The sequence below is a fragment of the Pipra filicauda genome, unplaced genomic scaffold (assembly GCF_003945595.2).
Source record: "Pipra filicauda isolate LSUMZ 115617 unplaced genomic scaffold, ASM394559v2 scaffold34_size3990699_pilon, whole genome shotgun sequence".
NCBI classification, from domain to species: Eukaryota; Metazoa; Chordata; class Aves; order Passeriformes; family Pipridae; genus Pipra; species Pipra filicauda.
This window is the reverse complement of record NW_024104476.1, coordinates 3,368,600-3,390,783: the sequence shown is the minus strand read 5'-3', so window position 1 is coordinate 3,390,783 and position 22,184 is coordinate 3,368,600. Positions and strand designations below refer to the sequence as shown.

Below are 22,184 nucleotides of genomic sequence, written 5' to 3'. Positions count from 1 at the left end.
GTGTTTTCACTTGTGATTTCTCCAAAAGTGTCAAGGATTCCATATGGCTACTTTGTACAATAAGTTAAAACGCATCCAGGAGATTGTTGTGTGAGCTGAAAATATGGAGTGTGTGAGCTGTTTATGATCCTCTCAAGACTGGTCATCATCACTTAAATGATGAGCCAATGTTGGCGTCGCAGCAAAATGCACGGTCCAATTACCTACAGTTTTGGAAGAATGCATAAGTGCATTACTTCTGCATGGTATTTCCAGTTATGCATCCAAATGTGATCTAAGGAGCTCAAAGCACGCCTTAGTAATCCTTTACAATGTTCTGGTTTTGTTGTTGTATACCTGATAGTAACATCTTTACAATGCCTAAATGTTTTTAAAAGCACAGGTATAAATTACTGAGTAGTGGCTCAACTTGTTTTGGCTAGACCAATGTGCTTTCCAGAGGCAAACAGCCTCTGGAAAATCCATGAATTTCTTATCTTTTTTGAATGATTTCTGTATGGAGAAAACAGCAGTTAATGCATAAAAGTGTTGTAATTTACGAATTCTGTGAAGCAGCTCCTACTTCCTAGTAGAAGTTGTAGTTTAATTGAAAATGTTTCTTAAGCAGTACAGGTGACACTCTCATGAATGTCTAAAATATTCAAGCAGCAAACATGTACTGCAGGGGTGTGGATGAGTTAAATCTTATACAGGTGGAGACTGTGATCTAAGAAAAAAAATCTCTCTTCAAAAGCCTACTCTGGTTTAACAGATGGATATTTGGCTTTGGCTGAGGAAAAAACGGTTGGTCCTCCTTCCAAGGCTGATTGCTCCTTGTCCTGAAACTATTCTGGCAGGGTCCATTCTCGGTCCTGCTTCCATCTCCTCTTTCTTTATCTAGGCTACTGTTGTGTTTGGTCACTCTGAAAGCAGGGCCCAGATCCAAAGATCTTGCCTTTTATATGACCAAGCATGCATAATATTCACATAAATAAAATGCCTGAAATCTACTGTGTCTTGCCTGATCTTTGAGTTTGCCAAGAAATGCTACCTTTTAGCAAGTTACTGGTGACCTCATGCACCTTTGCGGAAATCTCAGGTCTGGCAGTGTTTTGACATAGACAGCAGTGAAAACAATCTGATATTGGTCACAGATGCTAGTGCTAGTGCTGAGGCTCTAGCACTAGCATAGATTTTAAAGATGGGGATGTACCCTGCCCCATTCATGCTGGTATAAATCTGGGGTTTTTTTAATCATTAAACTGAGCAATTAGAAAAATTGTATGGAGCATGTGCGCAGTAACTCAGGTCACCAACAAACAGAGGTATCACAACATCAAAGAAGTTACATTAATAACGGGGAGATGGGAATATAATTTGTTAAATGAATAGAAATGGAATGGTTTTGGTAAGTAGGTGTTATTAGCTCTGAAGATAGAGCTTTTCCTTCGACTGTATCCACAGTTTTTAGTTGACCTAGTGTCAGGCCATTTGTGAGCTTTCACTTGATGCAACAGTAGCAGCCTTCTGTGAACTTCAAACAGATGTTCACAAGAGCCAGCACTTAACTGTTTAGATGCCTGGCAGCTGTGCAGCTTGACTCCTCATGCATGTAACTCTTACCAGCAGGAAATAAGGGATGTGCAGGCTGGTGATCAGTGGGATCTTTGAAACGGGGTCTGTCTGATATTTTAGGGTAGTTATATGCTGTCCAGATGCACTCGGTTCCTTATTTTTGCAGATGTGCAGTCAGAGAGCCAGGGAGAGATTTTGTGGAGAGAACTAGCTAGCTGGTCTAAGAGATTTAGCTTGCAGATCCTAGCTTACTGATCCAATTTCCTTGGGAAAGGGATGGTTTTTCAGTATTATGCAGCAAATATTTTTTGTAAGAGTATTTGTTGGTTTGCTGTTGTGGTCTTTCATAGCGTGTTTTACTTAATAAAATGAGAATTTTTATTGGATTTTGAAAGCATTCACTAATACTTTTAAAAAGAGTTGAGAGGAGGCTTAGTCATCTTTAGGGGTGGGATATGCCTTTTTTGCATGATAATTTATTTGTTATTTTATTTGTTTTTACTAATTTATACTCTATGGTATGTATTACTTTGCATTACATTATTTTGCATATTAGACATACTATGCATGTAGGAATTTTTGCCATATTATGAATGTGTGAAGTACATACATTTTCATGTCTTCTCCCATACAACCTCAACCAAACCATCTACAGATCTAGGCACATTCCCACATCAAGGACTGGCTATGTCATGTTCTAGGAATAATCCCACTAGTTTAAACTAAAACCTACAAAATGTTAGCTTTTGCATAAAAACCTTCTCAATACGAGAAACATCACAGGACCTGAAATCCATTCTCTAAGGACCCCTGCATGATATTTTATTTCTTTTTACTAACTATTTGTTACGGAGAAGAACAGGTTATTGGCTTGGGATCATGCTTCCTTTGCTTTCTTTAATTATGCATTCGGATACACTGTTAGATGGCTTCACTGACTGCTATATGCATCACTGAAACTGAGTTTTCTAGTTATACATTTCTGCTACAGAGTACTTCTAAGTCTTTAAGATATATACATGCCAAAGTGCTGACTGCAGGCTGCCTGCTACACCCTGTAACTTTACCTCTTGTATTATGGCACATTATGCTCTGTAAAGTGACAGTGGTTAAGCTAGTTAGAGAGGCCGGGCAAAGAAATGGCAACCACTGTGCAGGGAGCAATGCTTTACAACTAGAGTGTCATGCAAGAGTCCTGGTTAGTGCTGCTCTGAGTTGATGTCCCATTTATTATTACATTTTTATTATGTCTGCATATGGGATGCATTTACAAAAGCTGACATTTGGTAAAATACCAAATGTCGATTGCAGATTTTCACAGGATCTTCCTTGATCAGCCTTGGATGTCTGTTACCCTCTGACAGTCCTTCTATGTATTTTGTCCTAGTGGTGCTGCGCTATCTGAAGGGTAATGGAAGGTTGAATTCCGTGATCTTTAGCAACATCCAGCTGGCTGATGGGAAGCCCCATGCTGTCATCTTGTGGCTGAGTGGTCTGCAGCAGGGATTGTGCACAATAGAGTTGTATCTGGACTGCCTGCAAGTAGGTGCCATTGAGGACCTGCCAAAACCATTTTCAATGCTGTCTCAGAAGTTGGCGATACTTGAGTTGCGCATTTTCCAGGAGAAACCACAGGTGAGCACGAAAACCGGGAACAGGCTGAACACTTTGAGGGATCACCAGCAATTCTCTGGATCGCTGAATTCAGATCTCAGCCCTTGCAGCAGCCAAGCTCTGTACAATAGTGCTTCAGTAATACTTGACTATTAAGTTGTGAAATAAATGTAAATATAACTTCTGTGGAACAGGTGAAATCTTAGCTTACGTGAACCCCGTAATAATTATGCTATTTGTTTTAAACACAGTTTTTAGCTTTTTAAGCGAAAAAAACCAAAAAATTAGTGCATCCTTCACTTCCATATAGGTGTTTTTTGGGGACTGGACTTTTTGCAGGACTTAGCTGGTACAGTAAGGGCAGATCTTCATCAGCTGTTCAGTATGAGCAGTGCTTGACTGAGTATGGGGCTTTCTTCTTCGTAATAAACCACAGGGACTAAAAAGACAAAAGAAAGGGCGTACTCTCGGGGTGCCAGAGTGCAGTCCTCATCTGTTTGACTACAACAGCTTTTCTTCTTCTGTCTGCCAACCAGGAGTTGACACAGCTTCCTGTCATCTCCCTATCAGCAGTCCAAGATAAACAGTGACTCCCACAGCATCTTTCATCATCATTAATCCAAAGTCTGTAAGGCAGTCTACCCCCTTTGTGTCATTGCAGGCTTGAAAATAAGCTTTTTTGTATATAGAATAACTGAGGTGCCCACGTTCCTGACATGAATGTATACCTGTTTGAGAGGAGGGGAAAAAAGACTGCTTTGGATTCACTTTAAAAAAAATCACATGCCACAGATATCTAAATATGTGAACTTCCTAGTATGTGAGATCATATGAATTAAACAAAAAAAATCAAAATAAAACCATAGCTATGGGGAAATCTTCAAAGCAAAGATTAGGGATTTTATACACTTCAGATGATGACGGATGACCCTAAAGTGAACAGTGTAGAAGTCCTGCATGCGTAGAAAATGGAATCTCTCTCTTAAAAAAAAATAATTTACTTTGTCTGATATTTCCTATTTTTTTCATTGTTGTACCCCAACTGTGAGCTGTGTTTTTTTTGTGAGCTCAGGATACACTAGATGAGCTGAAGCTGGTGACTGGAGGAACCCTTGCCGAAGTGGGGAACCTGCAGGATTGTTTTCTTCAACAAATTGAGCCTGTACCTCAGTACACTGGTAAGACCTGCAACCAGGAGTTAAAAGTGTTCCTTATGATACCAGTGCAAGGAAGCTAATATGATGAATATTAAAAATGTGGAGCTTTATAATCAAGTAATAAAAATTATTTGACTGAATTATAGACATGATAATTTCTGTCAATGTTTTAGAAATACCTCAGTTTGAAGAGAAAACAGTCACTGTTGCTATTGATAAAGCAGTGAATTGCTGTCCTAGTGAAGAAGTGATTAAAGAGCTTTTTAGCCTAATTTGGAAGGCAAATTTTTGTGATGATGATCTGTCTGTGTCAGCTTAATAATATTTTAAGTATTCAAATTGCAGACAATTGCAGACATAAAGTAGTCCTAAATGTGATACATTCATACAGGCTTTATGAAAATAGGTAGATGGATGGCGTAGCAAGACCTGTCCATGTACTTATCCTCATGGCCAGTATTCATCTTTTGTTGAGCGCTGGACTGTCCCCAAGAAGGGAGGAGCAAAGTGTAAAGAAGGTCACAGGACACTGAAGAACATGTTTGTGCTACAGCTACAGAACCTGTATATCCATGTGGGAAGAGCCATTGCAAGGCAGCCACTAGTCCTGCCACAAGTTAGCCGAGGCTTTTGTCATCGGCTGGAGTGGACATGTGATTTAAAACCAATTCCTTTTCTGCCTGTGCTGAGCAGTATAGAGACTGAGCTGGGAACTAGGAGGAAAAGAAGGACCTGAGGCTACTGTAATTCCTGCAGGTCCCCAGGGGCTGCATGCAATCCCCTGTGTTAGGCAAGAGTGCTTCCTGACATCTGGACACAGAAAACGTGAGCTAGACTGCCCCATCTGCAACCCTTTGTAGTTCCTGTCCATCTGCCTTTCTGCTGTGGGTGTGAGGGAGAATGAGTTCACGCTGTGTGTGCAATGTGTTAATATGTGACAACCATGGGGAGAAAACTGAGATCAAGGTTTGAAATAGGATCCATGAGAGGTTCTTTTCTCTCACACCCTTTCCTGTCCCCCCTGCCAAACCCATACCCTGCAGTATTGCTGGTTTTGATAAGAATAGAGACGATACAAAATTTTTATATGAGAGCATCCTGAGTAAGTCACATGAATGTAGGCATCAGTGGTGTGCAATGACAACAAAATCTGGTTTACCTTTTAGATATGTAAATCCTCAGTTGCACATACTTCTGTTTTCTTGCTTCTTAGCATGCATACACTTAGGTAAAAAAAACCCAGAGTTTTATCCTCAACTTTCTCTTTTTCACTAAATCAACAGGCATTTGAACACAGAAGGGCAGAGTAATTCACTGTTTCCTTCTGCAAAATCTCACAGCTCTCTGAATGAAGTTCCAGGTTACAGCTGCTTTCTCATTTGTAACGTTTTGCTCACTAATCAATAATGCAAATGGTAGCAATACAGACAAATACCATCTCTTTGTGGCTACCTTCACATGGCTTAGCCTCTCAAATTCAGTTGCTTATAACGTTCAAGTGGAAATAGTATCATTAATAATAATAAAAGACAACTCACATGAATACCTTCAAAGTTTACGTAACCAAATTTACCAAAGGAAAAGGTTCAGATGTTCCAACAGCAATATTAGCTCAGCTGCCTTGCACTTTGTGTGTTCTTCATGATGCCCTTTTATGGGAGCAATATATCAGATAACCACAGTTTTGCCTTCAGCCAGAAAAAGCTGGAATGCAAATGCTTAGCTGTATAGCGGTGTGAGACATATGTATCTTGGTAAAAGTGTGTGCTTTCATATTAATTGGGAAATCCTTGGACCTGAATAGCTGTACATGGCTTTCACTGTGTGCCTGATTATTGCTCACTGCTTTGGCAGCAGCATTCCCTCTGTGAGGCTGAGACACCTAAGCAGTGTAGATGAGAATATGATGATCAGATGCAGGTTGAACCCGTGTATTTGGGTCTTCTGTTTGAGTAGGAAAATAGATTGTAAGATGCACTAGGTTTGGTAGATGAGATTACTATGCTGCATGTAATCATCACAAAATCATTCAGGTCAGAAGGGATCTTTGGGGATTATCTGGTTCGTGTAGGGTGCCTGAACCTGAGAAAGTGTAAAAAAAATTAGCTATGTTGCACAAGACCAAAGATTCTTTTAACCTGTCTATTGTTAGAGACAGTATGTTGATATAGGTCCAAGGGCAAGAGTGTAAGGGAGTGGAGTTTTAGTGTGGTTTTCTCTGCATACTCCCCTATTCTCCAGCAGTTCACTTTATTCACAGTTCTCAACTCAGAGATGAAGTCTCTGTGTTTTGTACTGAATATGTTTTCTTCGGTGTATCTGTCCTGTCAGTTTTGAATGCACAGTCAAGATTGTCTCCTGGCAAGAAAGTTATCACGTTTGAGGAGATACCTCCTCCTGTTTACTTAGAACCTGCCTCTTCCTAATTCCACATGCAACTTGTATGTACAGCTTCTTTGGTGGAGGATTATAGACTGACAGGAAACTGTTCTCTTGTCAGTCATCATCCATACTTTAATCATGGCTGGATCTCTAGCCAAGTAACCACAGTCCTCCGGAGTTCAAGAAGCTGGACAATGCTCTCAGGCACATGATGTGATTCTTGGAGTTGTCCCATGGAGGGCCAGGAGTTTGACCCAATGATCCTTATGGGTCCCTTCCAACTCAGAATGTTCTATGATTCTACAAATATCATTCTCTTTCAATGACACTTCAGGATTCTGACTTTGCCAGAGTGTGCCAAGTGTGTTTCTTGAGCCAGTATTGGTCCCAAGAAAGCTAGAAGAAATATCTTTGAGGCATTTCATGGTGGCCTGCAGTTACACGTCTGTGCATTTGCCCTGCTTGGGCCAATTAGCAGTGCAGTGAAAGTAGTTGCCTGCTCTAAATCCAAGGTCCTGTACTTGAACAGGTTGCCCGAAGAAGCTGTTGATGCCCCATTAGGAAGTGTTGAAGGCCAGGCTAGATGGGGCTTTGAGCAGTCTGGTCAAGTGAAACATGTTCCTGACATGGCCAGGGTATTGGACTACATGATCTTTAAAGGTCTTTTCCAAACCAAACCATTTTATGATTCTGTACTACGAAGTCCTGGCAAGAGAAAGACAGGGTGGCTCCCTGACATGACTTCAGTCTTACAGAGAATGAGCATGTCAAGGGACTTCAGTTCACTGTTGGACAGTAATACTTCAGAGCTGTCTCTGAACTTAATTATTACCATGAAAGTTGTTGTGTTACTCATATTGTTACTGACTCAGAGTATGGAGCTAGGGCCGGTCACTAGTGGTGTTCCCCAGGGGTCTGTGTTGGGTCCAGTCCTGTTTAACATCTTTATTGATGATTTAGATGAGGGGATTGAGTCCATCATCAGCAAATTTGCTGATGACACCAAACTGGGAGGGAGTGTCGACCTGCTGGAAGGCAGGAGGGCTCTGCAGAGGGATCTGGATAGACTGGAGAGATGGGCTGATTCCAATGGGATGAAGTTCAATAAAGCCAAGTGCCGGGTCCTGCACTTTGGTCACAACAACCCCCTGCAGTGCTACAGGCTGGGCACAGAGTGGCTGGAAAGCAGCCAGGCAGAAAGGGACCTGGGGGTACTAATTGACAGGAAGCTCAACAAGAGCCAACAGTGTGCCCAGGTGGCCAAGAAGGCCAATGGGATCTTGTCCTGTATCAAAAATAGCGTGGCCAGCAGGAGCAGGGAAGTGATCCTTCCCCTGTACTCTGCGTTGGTGAGGCCACACCTCGAGTACTGTGTCCAGTTCTGGGCCCCTCAGTTCAGAAAGGATATTGAGGTGCTGGAGCGGGTCCAGAGAAGAGCAACAAGGCTGGTGAAGGGACTGGAGCATAAGTCCTAGGGGGAGAGGCTGAGGGAGCTGGGGTTGTTTAGCCTGGAGAAGAGGAGGCTCAGAGGTGACCTCATCACCGTCTATAACTACCTGAAGGGAAGTTCTAGCCGGGTGGGGGTTGGTCTCTTCTCTCAGGCACTCAGCAATAGGACAAGGGGGCACGGGCTTAAGCTCCGCCAGGGGAAATTTAAGTTGGATATCAGGAGAAAATTTTTTACAGAGAGAGTAATCAGGCATTGGAATGGGCTGCCCAGGGAGGTGGTGGATTCACCATCCCTGGAGATTTTTAAACGCAGATTGGACGTGGCACTGAGTGCCATGATGTAGTAAATGGACTGGATTTGGACCAAGGGTTGGACTCGATGATCTCGGAGGTCTTTTCCAACCCAATCAATTCTATGATTCTATGATTCTATGATTCTATGACTAGCTGAACTGAGGAGTTGCCTTAGTGACTGGAGTGTGGATGAGAGAGACTACATGGTAGGACCTGTTATCTGTACAGCTTGAGGCTGGTATTTTAACTTGCTTCCTCCTGGGAAGAGCCACCCTGCAAGATATTTTGGGCTGACAGCTCCTTTAAAGGCATCTCTGAATTCTTATCCCTGAACACTGGTCATTCTGCTGCAAGTGGGGCCTACTGTTGGAATTGGTTTTAAGTGGAAGAGAAAAAAATCCAACCAGGAATAGCCATCTGTTTCTGCTCTGCTGTCTAGATTTGCAAAATAGGACATGTAATTCATGACAGTATAACCTGTTTAGTCCACCTTAACATTCAGCAGTCTGCAAAACTTAACTGCAGAATAGATCTGATTTTGATTGAGGTGCTAGCCAACAAAAAGCATCTGAAATCTTGAGAATTTTTTGCAAATCTCAATCAATAATGCCTAAACCAGTCTTTGTTTTAAAAAAAGAACTAACAAGTAAAACAAGAACAGGTGTGTGCCAGGTTCCACTATGGAATTCTGAAATTTCCGTGATATTATATCCTTCCACTGTCCTCCAAATAAAAATAAGGCAAGGTTGGGACTAGAACAGAGGCAGGTTCTCGAATAGGTGATTCCTGACTCTTTAAACTTGTTCAGTGTTTTGATGAGAAAATCTGGAGTGAAGAAAACATAGTATCTGGAGAGTTGGACAGTTCCCAGTAGAATGTTTGGAAACAGCTAGACATGCTTTGAAGTACAAAACAATGAGGTAAACATTAAGAGAAGCATTTTTCATATAAGCTTTCAGTACTCACAAAAATAACATGTGAATAAACCTCCCTGAAGCTATTGGGCATAATATCAAAATATCCTGCCTGCCTAGAGTGTGAAAGAGCATATATTTATAAAGTTTGTTTTTAAATACAGACTTAGAGAAGTAAACAAATATCTGCTTGAGAGAGGTACAAACTCAGAAGTAATTAACAAATAGAAGGAATTACAAGCTACTGTGCTAAACATGCTCTCTGCTTCTCCTCTGTCACTGGCTCAAAATCACTATTTCATTTAACAGGTCTCTCGTGAAGATCTTGGATTGACTCTGGTTCTTCTCTTATGGCTCATTACAGATGTAACTGTTGGTCTGTCTTAGAGGTCTTTTCGTTACTTAGTATTGAGAAATTGTTTTGGTGTGCGTTCATAGAATCACAGAATATTCTGAGTTGGAAGGGACCCACAAGGATCATTGAGTCCATTTCCTGGTCCTGCACAGGAGCATCCCCAAGAGTCACACCATGTGTCTGAGAGCATTGTCCAAACGCTTCTTGAACTCAGTCAGGCTAGATGCTGTGACCACTTCCCTGGGGAGCCTGTTCCAGTATCCAAACACCCTTTGGGTGAAGAACCTTCTTCTAATATCCAACCTAAACCTCCCCTGACACAACTTCAGGCCATTCCCTCGGATTCTGTCACTGGTCACCACAGAGAAGAGGTCAGTGTCTGTCTCTCCACTTCCCCTCAGGAGGAAGTTGTAGACTGCAATGAGGTCTCTTCTCAGTCTCCTCTTCTCCAGGCTGAACAGACCAAGTGACTGCAGCCACTGCTCACACAGCTTCCCCTCCAGACCCTTCACCATCCTTGTGACCCTCTTCTGGATAGTGTGTTGAGTTTTGTGAGTCCATACAAACTCTGCACCCACCAGGAGCAAATGCAGCCGTGAAACTTGTGTACAGTGTGATGAGCTGCCTTTCAGAAGAAAAGCCAAATGACTGTTGTAGTTACTAAAAGCACTGTTTTTCAGTGCAGGTGCTGTTGGTGGGTGGTCAGAGCTTTCCACTGAACTTGCTCAGAAATCTGGGTAACTCCACTTCAAAAAATATCTACTAATCAGTTGTGGTGATGTGGAATGCACTTATGCAGGGTGTCTCCCCATTGTATGTACATATACTTCCTGCCCCAGCCTTGTCCTCCTCCCCCAGATGAATTATCACAGATATCCAATCTTGAAATACTGAAATAAGGTTGCTGGTCTAGGGGGAACGAGTAACACTGGTGGCATTAGTTGCCCTAGAGAACCTTGACACTGAAATAATGGTAGAGAAATCACAATCTTGTTTTTCTCTCTGTGGAGAGGTTTCTGCTTTATCTGTTTCTCTGGTATACATGAAGTTCAGTTCCAGAAAAGCCTTGAGTTCATGCAAATTACACTATAAAAAGTTGAGATAAATACTGTGTTTGCTGTGGTGACTCCTGCAGGGCTTAAATAATGGTAATGTCTGTCCTCCTTGGCTCTTCATGGGGTTTCCGTCTTATATCTCAGAAATTACCATGGCAAATGAAAGAGAGTTATGTTTTGCACTCTTTTTCATTGCTGTTTCCCTACAGGTGATTATAGTAGGCAGCTAATGGGTCAGATGATGCAGATGAACCAAATACTGGCTGATGTGAAAGACCTTCTCAGACAACAGGTACTGTATAAAGGCTTCAGTGTGAAATATCCCAAGCGTGCCCCTTTGATAGAGTCAGTGCAGAATTCATGTGAGCAGTAAACTCCTGTGTAGAGTCCATTGCCTTGAAGGCGTGACACAATGGAGAAGAAATAACTATATAAGTCCTGGTACTCTGTGCTATGGAGAATCATTGAATGTGGGAGTGTAGGGGACTTGCTTTTTCAGATCCAGAAAATTTTGTGTCTTAAGGAACTAGAGCAGCCATCCTAGCCCACTGTTAGATAGTAGTAGGTCCATTGCACAGAACTGAAATTGCATTTGTTTCAATTTCTTGTGGGTATCAGAACTGGAATTGCTGGTGGCATCCTTTGGTTAAATATGTAATTCTTAAGGGTCCTGTTGACGAAGGCTGAACTGAAGTACATCCATTATCACTATCCTTAATTTTATGGAGTATGAAGAGCATCTCATTTGAGATAGATTACCTATGTTGCATGGTTTGAGCGGCATCTTGGGGAATAATGGTTTTTCTTGCAGCCAGGTGCATACTGGAACTGCCTGTACCCAAATAATGGGTTTTTTTCTATATTCTCAAGGTCAAAGAAACAACATTTCTGAGAAATACCATAGCTGAGTGCCAAGCATGTGGTAAGTATTCCTGTTAAGGCCTCTAATTCAGATGAGATGCACAGTTGTTTTAAAACTGGTATTGATTGGGTTAGCTTTATGTAGTTTCTAAGAAGTATTTTTTTAAAAATACTGTGTCCAAAGTTCTAGATGTATTGAACACAAATTTAAAATAGATTTTCATTAGAGGAAAAAGCTTCCATAGCCCAGACACTCACTTATTGGAGGATAAAGCACCACTAAACCAAAAAGTGTTACTCAGGCTGTACTGTCAATTCTTGCTCTGCCACAAAGCTATGCCACATGTTCCTGTGGAGGGAGCCATTGTCTCCCAGGTATCTCATGCACAATCTTAGTAGAAGGACAAGGGGGGAATCATGTTCTGCTCTAGCTGGTGTTGTCAGTCTGAGGAAGATCCTATGCAGTCCACCTGAAGTTCATCTGATTCTGAGGAGGCAGTCCCTGGTTAACACCAGTAAGACCCAAAAAGGTGGTCATGATTTTTTCTCTAAGTGAAAGAAATAATTATTTTTCCATGGGTGGGACGAAAGGTCTTAAATGCATTAGACTGACAATCAGGACATGCATACAGTCATAAAAAAACCAATATACTCTCTTCCTGGGTGGGACGAAAGGTCTTAAATGCATTAGACCTTTTACTTGATTTCTCCTAGTCTGTAAGCCTCATCAAAACTCAAGTTGAGCTCTAGGCAGGATAACCCATATGTGTGAGTGTCAAAGAAAAAGTCTAAATCCTGCATACATCCCTACCAAGGTTCGGCATCTGCCAGAGTCTCAGAAAACCTTGGGCTGCTCTCTGTGCACCGAAACTAATGTACATGCATATTCCTGCGGTGTTTGTGGGCTGCCAGCTGCTGCTTCCTTATTATTCTTATTTGTAGACTTTCAGAGATGCTGTTGTGAAACCACAACCTTGTTTTTCTTATGAAGTGGTTGTGTTGCTGATTTAGCCAGAGAAATGCCTTATACTTCTACCCTCATACTTGAGTCCCTTGGGCCATCTGAGATCACAGGCTTTCAGAGTTTTTTCCCCTGGCCAGCAGCAGATCTGTGCTGGGACTAACCTAGCAGGAGGACTCCCATGTGTAGCCAGGAGAAGCACCTGGACCTAAAAAAATAGCATCAATTTCCCCTGGTAGCACGTGGACCTAAAAAAATAGCATCAATTTCCCCTGGTTGTGGACACAGCAAGCTCCTGGGCCATTCCCAGTGTAAAGTCTCTTCAGCCACAGCACAGTGCAGAGACACAAAGTGTCTTGGAGATTTCTTCAGAATGCTTGCCAGCTGAAAGCCACAATGGATGTTTCTTTCAGTCACTGAAACAGTTGTTCTTTCTGCATTAAAGGTTTGGGAACTGTGAGTTTTCCAACTCAGCTTCCTAGGCGCCCTAAACCCAAATGTGAAGTTAATTCCTGCTTCAGGGGAGTGAGGTGCGTGGAGACAGCAGAAGGATTTCAATGTGGGCCCTGCCCTGAAGGACTCACAGGAAATGGAATTACGTGCTCAGATATTGATGAGGTAAAATAAAAGACTTTCAGTGAATTAAAACCCAAACAAACAAATTTTTCATATATATCAATGCATTGCTAGTACTTGCTGTCTTCAGCATTTGCTGACTGCTTGCACAGTGAATATTAATTCATTCTGATTTGATTCTATATCTCTATTTTGCTGTTGCTGCAACTTTATGGAGGTTATATGTGTAAAAACTTGAAATACTCTGGTTAGTTGAGAAGTCACTTAAAAGAATTTAATGTTTGGAAAAAAACGCCAAATTAAAACCAGACAAAATGAACTTTTGATATAGTTGTTTCTATTCCACAAGAAGTTGCAGTAGCTTGTGTTATAGACTGCAGAAGCACTTGTCAAATTGAGCTTTGCTTCTTTAAATTGTCATGCTCCTGACACATTCGTACTCATGCCTTGAAGACCAAAATGTTCTCTTCAACCCAAACTGGACCCATCTTTTCAGCCTTACATTAAAAGTCTATGAAAGAAAATAAACATTTATTGTCATTGTTCCTTTTGCTTCTTTGTTTGTGTTGAAATCCAGTAATGCTGACTTAAATCTATTTTTTTCTTGTGCTATATATTAGAAGTTCAGAGCTTGCTTGTATTGAGGACTGAGTTAATAAATTTTACAGTCTCTTAAATGATTAAAAAACCCCTGTGTTAACTGGAATGTGGCACAGAAATAACAAAACCACTTACAGGTTCACTGCAGTTTTTCTGTGTGATGATTTTTGACATTACTCTTCAGTAATTTTCGTGGAAAAGCACCTGGATGTAGTAGACCAGGGAACCAGCACAATGAGGTCATAAACTGTGCCTGCGGATAACACAGTACTAGCAATGTACCAGAATAATGATGTAAAACAGCAAAAGCAATTCCAAGATGTGCTTTGACTGCTGCTTTGATTTGCTCCTTCCTGTAGGCCATCACCAAGGAGGATGTCCTGTTTCTGTCTGTGAAAAACACTGGGGGGGAAAGTGGGTTGAGTGTGGCCATTTCCTGAGCTGGAGGCAATGTGTCTTGTTTTGCCTCACATGGCATGAACTGTGTCTGCTGCAACAGAAGGTGTAGAAAAATGGAGGTGCAGCTCTGAAATGTGAAGGCAAGTGGTGAAACCAAGACAACTGTGCTATGAGTTTCATGCCACAGACAGCTATGGTGAGAGACTGAAGCCAGCCTGGGTGGAGCCCATCAGTACAGGATAGGCTTCACCTCCTGAGCTATTTGCAGACTGAGGCAGAGCATGGCAATAGTCTCCTCTGCTCTTTTCAGGGTTGGAGCAACTCTACCCGTTACAGCAGTGATGGGAAAACAGACTGAGACTGGTTTATAGTGACTTGATATTAACATGGTTTCCTGTGAGCAGTCAGGCTCTGCCACAGGAGGTTGATGTGCCTTCATCTTCCTGCCACCACTCCACATGACAGATCGGATCTCAGATTAGAAATAGCAAGGAAATTTTGCCAAAATGGTGTTATAGAGATACAGACTTGCTTACATGAGGTCTTTATGTGCTACTAAAATTACCACCTAGTCTGAAGTGGTTTTGTTCAAGAGTAAATACCTACTTTAGCAGCTAGGTTTTTACTTACAGTTACGCAGGGAGAAATAAAGAAGCAATGAATGGCAATAATTTTGAATTGTCTAATTAGAGGGGATGTGTCATGTTACTTGTTTTCCTGAGTTAACTAAGACTCTGAAGGAAAGTAAATTGTTTTAAAAGCTTTTTAGTAATCTCTTCTGGGAGAGCATTTTTCTACTGAATGAACTATTTGTGCACTTCCTCGTACCAGGTATTTAAAAATAAGTTCATGTATGAATTCTGATAAAGACAAATCTAGAAGATTCCTCACTAAGAGCTGCCATCATTTTCTCTGAGGCTGTTAGCATCTCTGTGGTACACTCCCTAATTCGTTATCAGTTTAAAGACATTACTTTGCTGTGCTAGTGCCTGGTATCTCCGGAGCAGCAGCTCTGCTCTGTGTGCTGTGTACTTTGGGTGCCCTCTGCTGCCTGCAATAAAAAATTCACAGCAAAATAAGGAGCACAAAATGTCTGTCCTAGGTTTTACATTTCCCTTACATTACTTACAGATCTACTTCTAACAAACATTTCTGTCAAACACCCTTGGATATTAAACATACCTTTTCCTGCTTGTGTGTGTGTGTTTGGCTACAAGTTGTATGTCTCTTGTAGGTGAATATTGTCTGGTTCGTTCTTCCTCCTTGCAGATGTTCTTCTGTTAGCAATGGAAGGGGGGAAAAAAGCATATTTTTAAACCTCTTCTATATTTTTTTCTCATGTTTCTCATTTATTGTTGTCTTTGAGCCCGTCTAATGCAGCATGATGGCATGTTGATATTTGCAGTACTCTTATAAATGTTACCTAGCAGCTAGTGTTGATGTTGGAAAGGCAGCAATGTGAGATGTGCTTTCCAAACTGGCACCCACCAGTTCAGTGAAATCAGTCACAGCTGTTCTGTAAGACTGCATAAGGCAATGAAGTGAATGGTGCCTTCAGGCCAAGGGTGATTTGTGGACATATGATATTTTGGAACAAGTGCCTCCATTCTCCATGGGCCTCCATTCTAGAAGCATGTGGGTGCTCCTGACACATCCCTGCTTATCTGGTTCATGTTTGGTTTCCTTCTGGCTGTGGGATTTGCACAAATATAAATGAAGGAAAATGCTGCTGCGACTTCTGTGTACCAAAAAAAACCACAGGACTGTTTGGAGGGTTGGAGTTATGAAGCTTTCCTTATATTGTGGTCTGGAGACTTCTGGGGGGCTTTCAGCCTCCAAGGGGTCTGAACCTGTCCAGCCAAAGGAAAGATTGAGGATGAGAGCTTAAGACATCAACTACAGGCCGTAATAGAAGATTGCAAATGTTACTTAAATTACAGAGATAGCCAAAGACTTGCTGAGGTCAGAAATACCTGCAGAGATGATTTTCTCTGTAAGCTGTCTCTGAACAGATGACATACAGACATTGCTTGTAGCACTGTCTTTGGTGAGAGGGCTGTGGATTTAGTCAGAGTCTGGATGTTACTGAAGCACAAACATGTGCTCGGTTCATTTTTCTCATTGCAGTGCCGTTACAACCCTTGCTTCCCTGGAGTGCGATGTGTGAACACTGCTCCAGGTTTCCAATGTGAGACCTGTCCTCCAGGATATACAGGACAAACCATGCAAGGGATAGGAATCAGCTATGCCAAGAGCAATAAGCAGGTGAGTGGCAGCATCCCTGTGACAACTGCCATTGCAAGGTGCTGGTTTTATATCAGCAGTGCATCTATATTTTACTGTAAATTTTTTTGCATGTTCCTGTAGCACCCTACAATAGGAACATTGTTTTTATCTAAACTCTTGTGGGTGAACCACAGCACATCCTAAAGTTGAAATTTTCTGTATCACAGTGTCTCTTCAGATTTGGACTGCTGTCCTAAGGGTGTGTCTGTGCCATTCTGAGAGCAGTTTCAGGACAGGCTATGTCTCTTTTCTAGTCTTAAATTTTAGTGTCTCTTCTTCAGACTTCAGTCTCAAATTGACATTGTTTTTATTATTTGTTGATTTGGTTTATTGCTAGGTCTGCTTAGACATTGATGAATGTCAGAATGATGGACTTGGAGTCTGCGTTCCGAATTCTCATTGCATAAACACTTTGGTAAGCGTCTTTTTCATTCAGCTTTAAAAAACTGATTGTTTTAAAATTTTATGAGGCTAGGATTGGATTTATACGTCTGATTGAAGAGCTGAATAATATAATTTGTTTCTTGGCTTCATATAAATCAAAGAATCCCTTCATCTTTTCCTGGCTAACAGTAAAAAATCAATACTTGATTTGTCATTAACACATCCATCTGAATTGTATTTTATCACTTTCCCTGAAGAATGGCAGGACTCTTCTCTCCATACTACCCAGTTTTTTGTGTTTGTGAGTATGTCATTGCAAGGAACAGCCTCTGAAAGATTAAAACTTTTCTTACTCTCATTTCTTCCCACCTGGGAACTGCTGCAGCAAGCTGTTCCCCTGAGTGCTCTCTTTATAGGAGTAATGTCTTCAATTCATCAGGTTAGGTATACAGTACCAGATATCCCTCTAAATAAATGGAAAAGAGGAGAGCCGCAATTGGTACAATATTTTTAATATCCATAGATATTAAATCCAGGAAAGCAAGCATAGCAGAAGTAGGAATGGTTTGAAAGATGTTAGGATCCAATAAAAGGGGCATACAACCACATTAATGCTATGAAGCAAGAATAACATAATCGTAGAATCATTTAGGTTAGAAAATACCCTAAAGATCATTGAGTCCAACTGTTAACCCAGCACTGCCAAGCCCACCACAAAACCATTTCCCCAAGTGCCATATCCACTCTTTTTTTTAATACTTCCAAGGATAGCGATTCTACCACTTCTCTGGGCAGCCTGTTCCGATGCGTGACAATCCCTTTTGTGAAGAAATTCTTCCTAATACTCAATCTCCTGTAGTGCAACTTGAGGCTATTTCTTCTTGTCGTATCACCTATTACTTGGGAGAAAAAACTGACCACCACCTTGTTACAACCTCCTTTAAGGTCGTTGTAGAGAGTGATAAGGCCTCCCCTGAGCCCTCTTTTCTCCAAGGCTAAATGCCTCCAGCTCCCTCAGCCACTCCTTGTAAGACTTTGCTCCAGCCCTTTCACCAGCTCCATTGCCCTTCTCTAGAAACACTCCAGTGCCTCAATGTCCTTCTTGTGGTGAAGGGCCCACAGCCGAACACAGAATTTGAGGTGTGATCTCACCAGTGCTGAGTACAGAGGGACAATCACTGCTCTGGTCTTGCTGGCCGCACTGTTTCTGATACAAGACAGGATTTCACTGGCCTTCTTGGCCACCTGGGCACACTGCTGGCTCTTGTTCAGCCACTGTCAACCAGCACCCCCAGGTCCTTTTCCCCTGGACAGCTTTGCAGCCACTCCTCCCCAGCCTGTAGCACTGCCTGGGGTTGTTATGACCCAAGTGTGGGACCTACCAGTGGGCCTTGTTGACCATTGGCCTCAGCTCACGGATCCAGCCTGTCCAGATGCCTCTGCAGAGCCTTCCTAACCTCCAACAAATCGAGACTCCTGCCCAGTTTGGTGTCACCGGCAAACTGACTGAGGGTGCACTTGATCCCCTCATCCTGATCACTGATAAAGATGTTAAGCAGGACTGGCCCCAGTGTTGAGCCCTGGGGGACTACCAGCTGGATGTAATTCCATTCAGCACCACTCTCTGGGCTTAACCATCCAGAGAGCTTTTTACCAACTGAAGACCACATCTGTCCAAGCCATCAGCTGTAGGTTTCTCCTGGGGAATGCTGTGGGAGACAGCATAAAGTCAAAGGCTTTACTGAAATCTAGGCAGATAACATCCGCAGCCTTTCCCTCATCCACTACATGGGTCACCCTGTCATAGGAGAAGATCAGGTTGGTCAAGCATGACCTGCCTTTTATAAACCCATGCTGGCTGGGCCTGATCCTCAGGTTATCCTGTATATGCTACAGTCTTTCTTCATAGCAAGAGAAGGGTTGGAAGTATCCTTCAGGTGTAAAGGTGGTCCTTTCTGCAGCAAGGTATTACTTAGGCTGCCATTTGTGTTCAGTGTTAGCTTTCCTTGTGAACAACCTAGATTTCTTAGGACTGCTTTCACTGTTCAGTATGTTTGTCTCTTTTTTTAGTATCTAGAACATCTACTGACACATGTTGTATCTTGCTGCATGACTAGACATGACTAGTCATCTTCAGGAAGCCATCAGGCCCTGTCTGCAAAGGGTAGGCACCAAGTGTCCTGCCATCTGTCAAAACAGAGCAACGTGGGGTTTCTAATCCTGTCTCCCTTCAGAAACAGTTTGGTCTGGAAGTGCTGCCTTAAAGGCTATTTTAATGCATACCTGGGCTTGATAAAGGACAGAATATACTGAGCAAATTCATCAGACTTCAGAAAATACTATCCCAGTGTCCATTAGGATAAAGTGGACGGGCTGGTGTGTTTTATATAGGCCATACCATTTGCATGGTTCAAGGACTATTTTACTCTTCAGTCGTCAGTATATTTTGTCTTCATCCTGAAAGCATGCAGGCAGCACAGAGTTAAAATTTGTAATGAAGTTAGGATTAGAGGACAAAAATAATGCCTGTCTGAGTAGTAAATAGATTTCTCTATGAGGATGGAATAGGACAGTCCTGACAGTTCCTCCAACAGACTTTGTATGTGAAGAATGAAGTTGTGTGAATGACCTCAGTTTCACAAAGGGGTAGATGCACATGTTTGTCAGAGCTCTGCCCATTTCTGTTCCTTGACATGTCAAAAAATAGTTATTCTCTATAAGGTAAAAAGATTGTTTTCTTTAATTAACTTTTATTTCATAAGTTACAAGTCTACAAATATATCAGACAGAGACAAAAGGCATATTAGATGCCTAAAGAAGACCTCAACTTATTGCATCTATCTGTTTATATCTCATATGATTATTGTCCCAGAACATAATGAGATTCCTTGGCTTAGCAACTTTATGCTCATTTACACGAGAGAGGGCACAAATATAAAGTATATATGTATGTGTCTAGGTAAACCACTGCAAAAAGTTACGTGAATGTTCTTATTTCAATGTAAGTGAGGATGACTGTCTTCAACTACAGAGTTCTTTTCTGAAGAAAACAATTTAGCTCAAATTGATTTAAAAACACGTAAGTTTAAAAAATGAAATAAAATAGGCCAAACACATGATGAACTTTATTATCTCTCTTCGATTAAAAGTTGTGCCCAGTTGAGTTCAAATAAACTGATGGGTGTGGTTTACACTGAAATAAGATCATCCAGTATGATTAATCAGGTGCTACTTAGAGTTTTACACAAAGTTTCAGCCACCTGGAAGTGGCTCAGAGTGATGCTGGCAGGGACAAGGCATCATGAAGAAGCTTTTGCTGCTACATGACTTTTCTCTGGCTTAACAAAAGGCTGATCTAAATAAGAGTTGAGTGTGTGTTCCAGGATGCACTGTGGGAGTGAAACATCACTTTCACATGGAAAATAAAGTTTGTTCACAGTGCAAGGGGCCTCAAGCAATGAAAAACTACACTTGCACAGTGTAAGCAGTGTGATGTGAATCTCGCTCTTGTGCATGTTTTAAAAAGAAAAAAATTCCTGTTAAAAGGCTGGCTGCTAATTTTTTGTTCTTACAGGGGTCTTACCACTGTGGCCAATGCAAACCAGGATATACAGGAGACCAAATCAGGGGATGCCAGGCTGAACGGAGCTGCAGAAATCGAGCCCTCAATCCATGCAGCATCCATGCCCGTTGTATTGAGGAGAGGAGAGGAGAGGTGACGTGTATTGTGAGTTCATAAATTCATGCATTTGTCCAGTGAAAAATAGCCTTTTCTCAGCTGGAACTGAGAAAGTCTTTGTGGTCATTTTAAACAGTTGGATATTTTACTAGATTGTGGCTCACTGGCCCAGACCAGGTATCTTGCCATTGGTTTGTTCTTGCCGCCTGTCTGTAAAGCAGACATACTTGTGTATTGTATTTGTAATTAGGTCTTTGGGAATGGCTTTTGTAGACTTTCTGTAGCCTCCTCAGAAGAAACTGTCAAGTGTCACTCTACAGAAGACATCACAAGGACAAATTCCTCTCCTGGTGCTTAGCTACGTAGCTGTGAGTAGGGATCCTGTCTGCATAGTCAACATGCCTGTATTTGCCAGGGGATAGAGATGATATTTTTCCAAGTGAGATCACAGATTCTAGGCACAGGTAGGCTGTACTGTGCTTAATCAGCTGCAGGAGCAGAGGGGCACCAAGTGGCATATGAACTGCTATTGTACGAGTCTGACTGAAGTATATTACTTAGTTTTTCCAGCTAGCAAGGGGAAGCAAGAGACTAATCCCATGTCCTAACTTTGGATGCTGTGCATACTTTTGCTGGCACTTGCTTTGGTCTCATTTTTAAGTACATCTATTTCAAAAAAGAAGAATCCAGGATATTTTAAGTCCATGCTGTAATGGAAAGATTCCTAGATACTTGTATTAGAGGCAAGTCCTTGATTTAAGGGGAGGCCAGAGTTTGACATGCAGTTTTATACATATATCTTTCACAGAGATTAGGAATTGGTTTGAAACAGTACCAATTTAATTGGCTAGGAGAAACTTGTGTGCAAATGCACTTCCTTTGCTGATGCCAACTTAGTAAATGTCAATAGTTTTCTCTTAAAACTTCCTCTAGTTCTTGAGATACTGAGCAAAACACAGTCATCTCATTGATATAGGAGAATTTGATCTAAGCAAGTAAGGAGATAAAATCAGAACATAAATCTGTAGTTGAACAAAGGAGGTTTAGAACTAGTTAATTCTAACTACAGCTTACACAGCTATAAAATGCAGGATATGTCGAGATGTACTGATAGAATGCAATATGTTCTGATCATCAAACTTAAACAGAACAGATTGGCTCAAGAGACTGGAAAATTACACGTACATGTTATAACTGTGCATGAGCACCAAAAAGTTCATTTAAAGGACAGTAACTGAGGGTCGTAGAAGACCCCCAAGACCACCCAAAGCTAGAATGACACATGCTTTGTATAGGTGAAATTTATGATAATGATATATCAGAAACATCATGAATATGTAAGCTATTTTGGGGAATTAAAATGAATATTAATGTATATATGAAATAAAAAGGGAAGGATTTTTCTTTGATGGTATGCATGATAGGCAGAATGATCCCCCATGCATCCAGCACTGTCAATAAAGAATGCCTGCTCTCTGAATAAGCACGTTGGAGTCAGAAGGTTTTCTTTATTTTCTGAGATTTCAGTATCACCATCTAACCGTGGGCCCCTTGCTGAGATGCTAGGTGCATACTCTGTCTATTTTCTTTTACTCCATTTGCAGGTAAGGAACCAAAGTTAGTTCCTGGCCAGTGGCTCGAAGCAATCCATATTTTCAACTGAA

General features: G+C 41.6%; 1 protein-coding gene across 3 annotated transcripts in view; it reads left to right on the top strand.

The window, feature by feature from the left end:
- THBS4 (thrombospondin 4) overlaps window positions 1–22,184 on the top strand; it is a 40,291-nt gene that overhangs the window by 5,933 nt on the left and 12,174 nt on the right. For all 3 annotated transcript variants that reach the window (XM_039384391.1, XM_027717198.2, XM_039384389.1), the window contains exons 3-10: window positions 2,942–3,189; window positions 4,241–4,346; window positions 10,984–11,066; window positions 11,645–11,696; window positions 13,042–13,214; window positions 16,299–16,436; window positions 16,795–16,872; window positions 20,416–20,568. In XM_039384391.1, coding sequence (XP_039240325.1) covers window positions 2,942–3,189; window positions 4,241–4,346; window positions 10,984–11,066; window positions 11,645–11,696; window positions 13,042–13,214; window positions 16,299–16,436; window positions 16,795–16,872; window positions 20,416–20,568 — 1,031 coding nt within the window. The remainder of the gene's footprint in view (window positions 1–2,941; window positions 3,190–4,240; window positions 4,347–10,983; window positions 11,067–11,644; window positions 11,697–13,041; window positions 13,215–16,298; window positions 16,437–16,794; window positions 16,873–20,415; window positions 20,569–22,184) is intronic.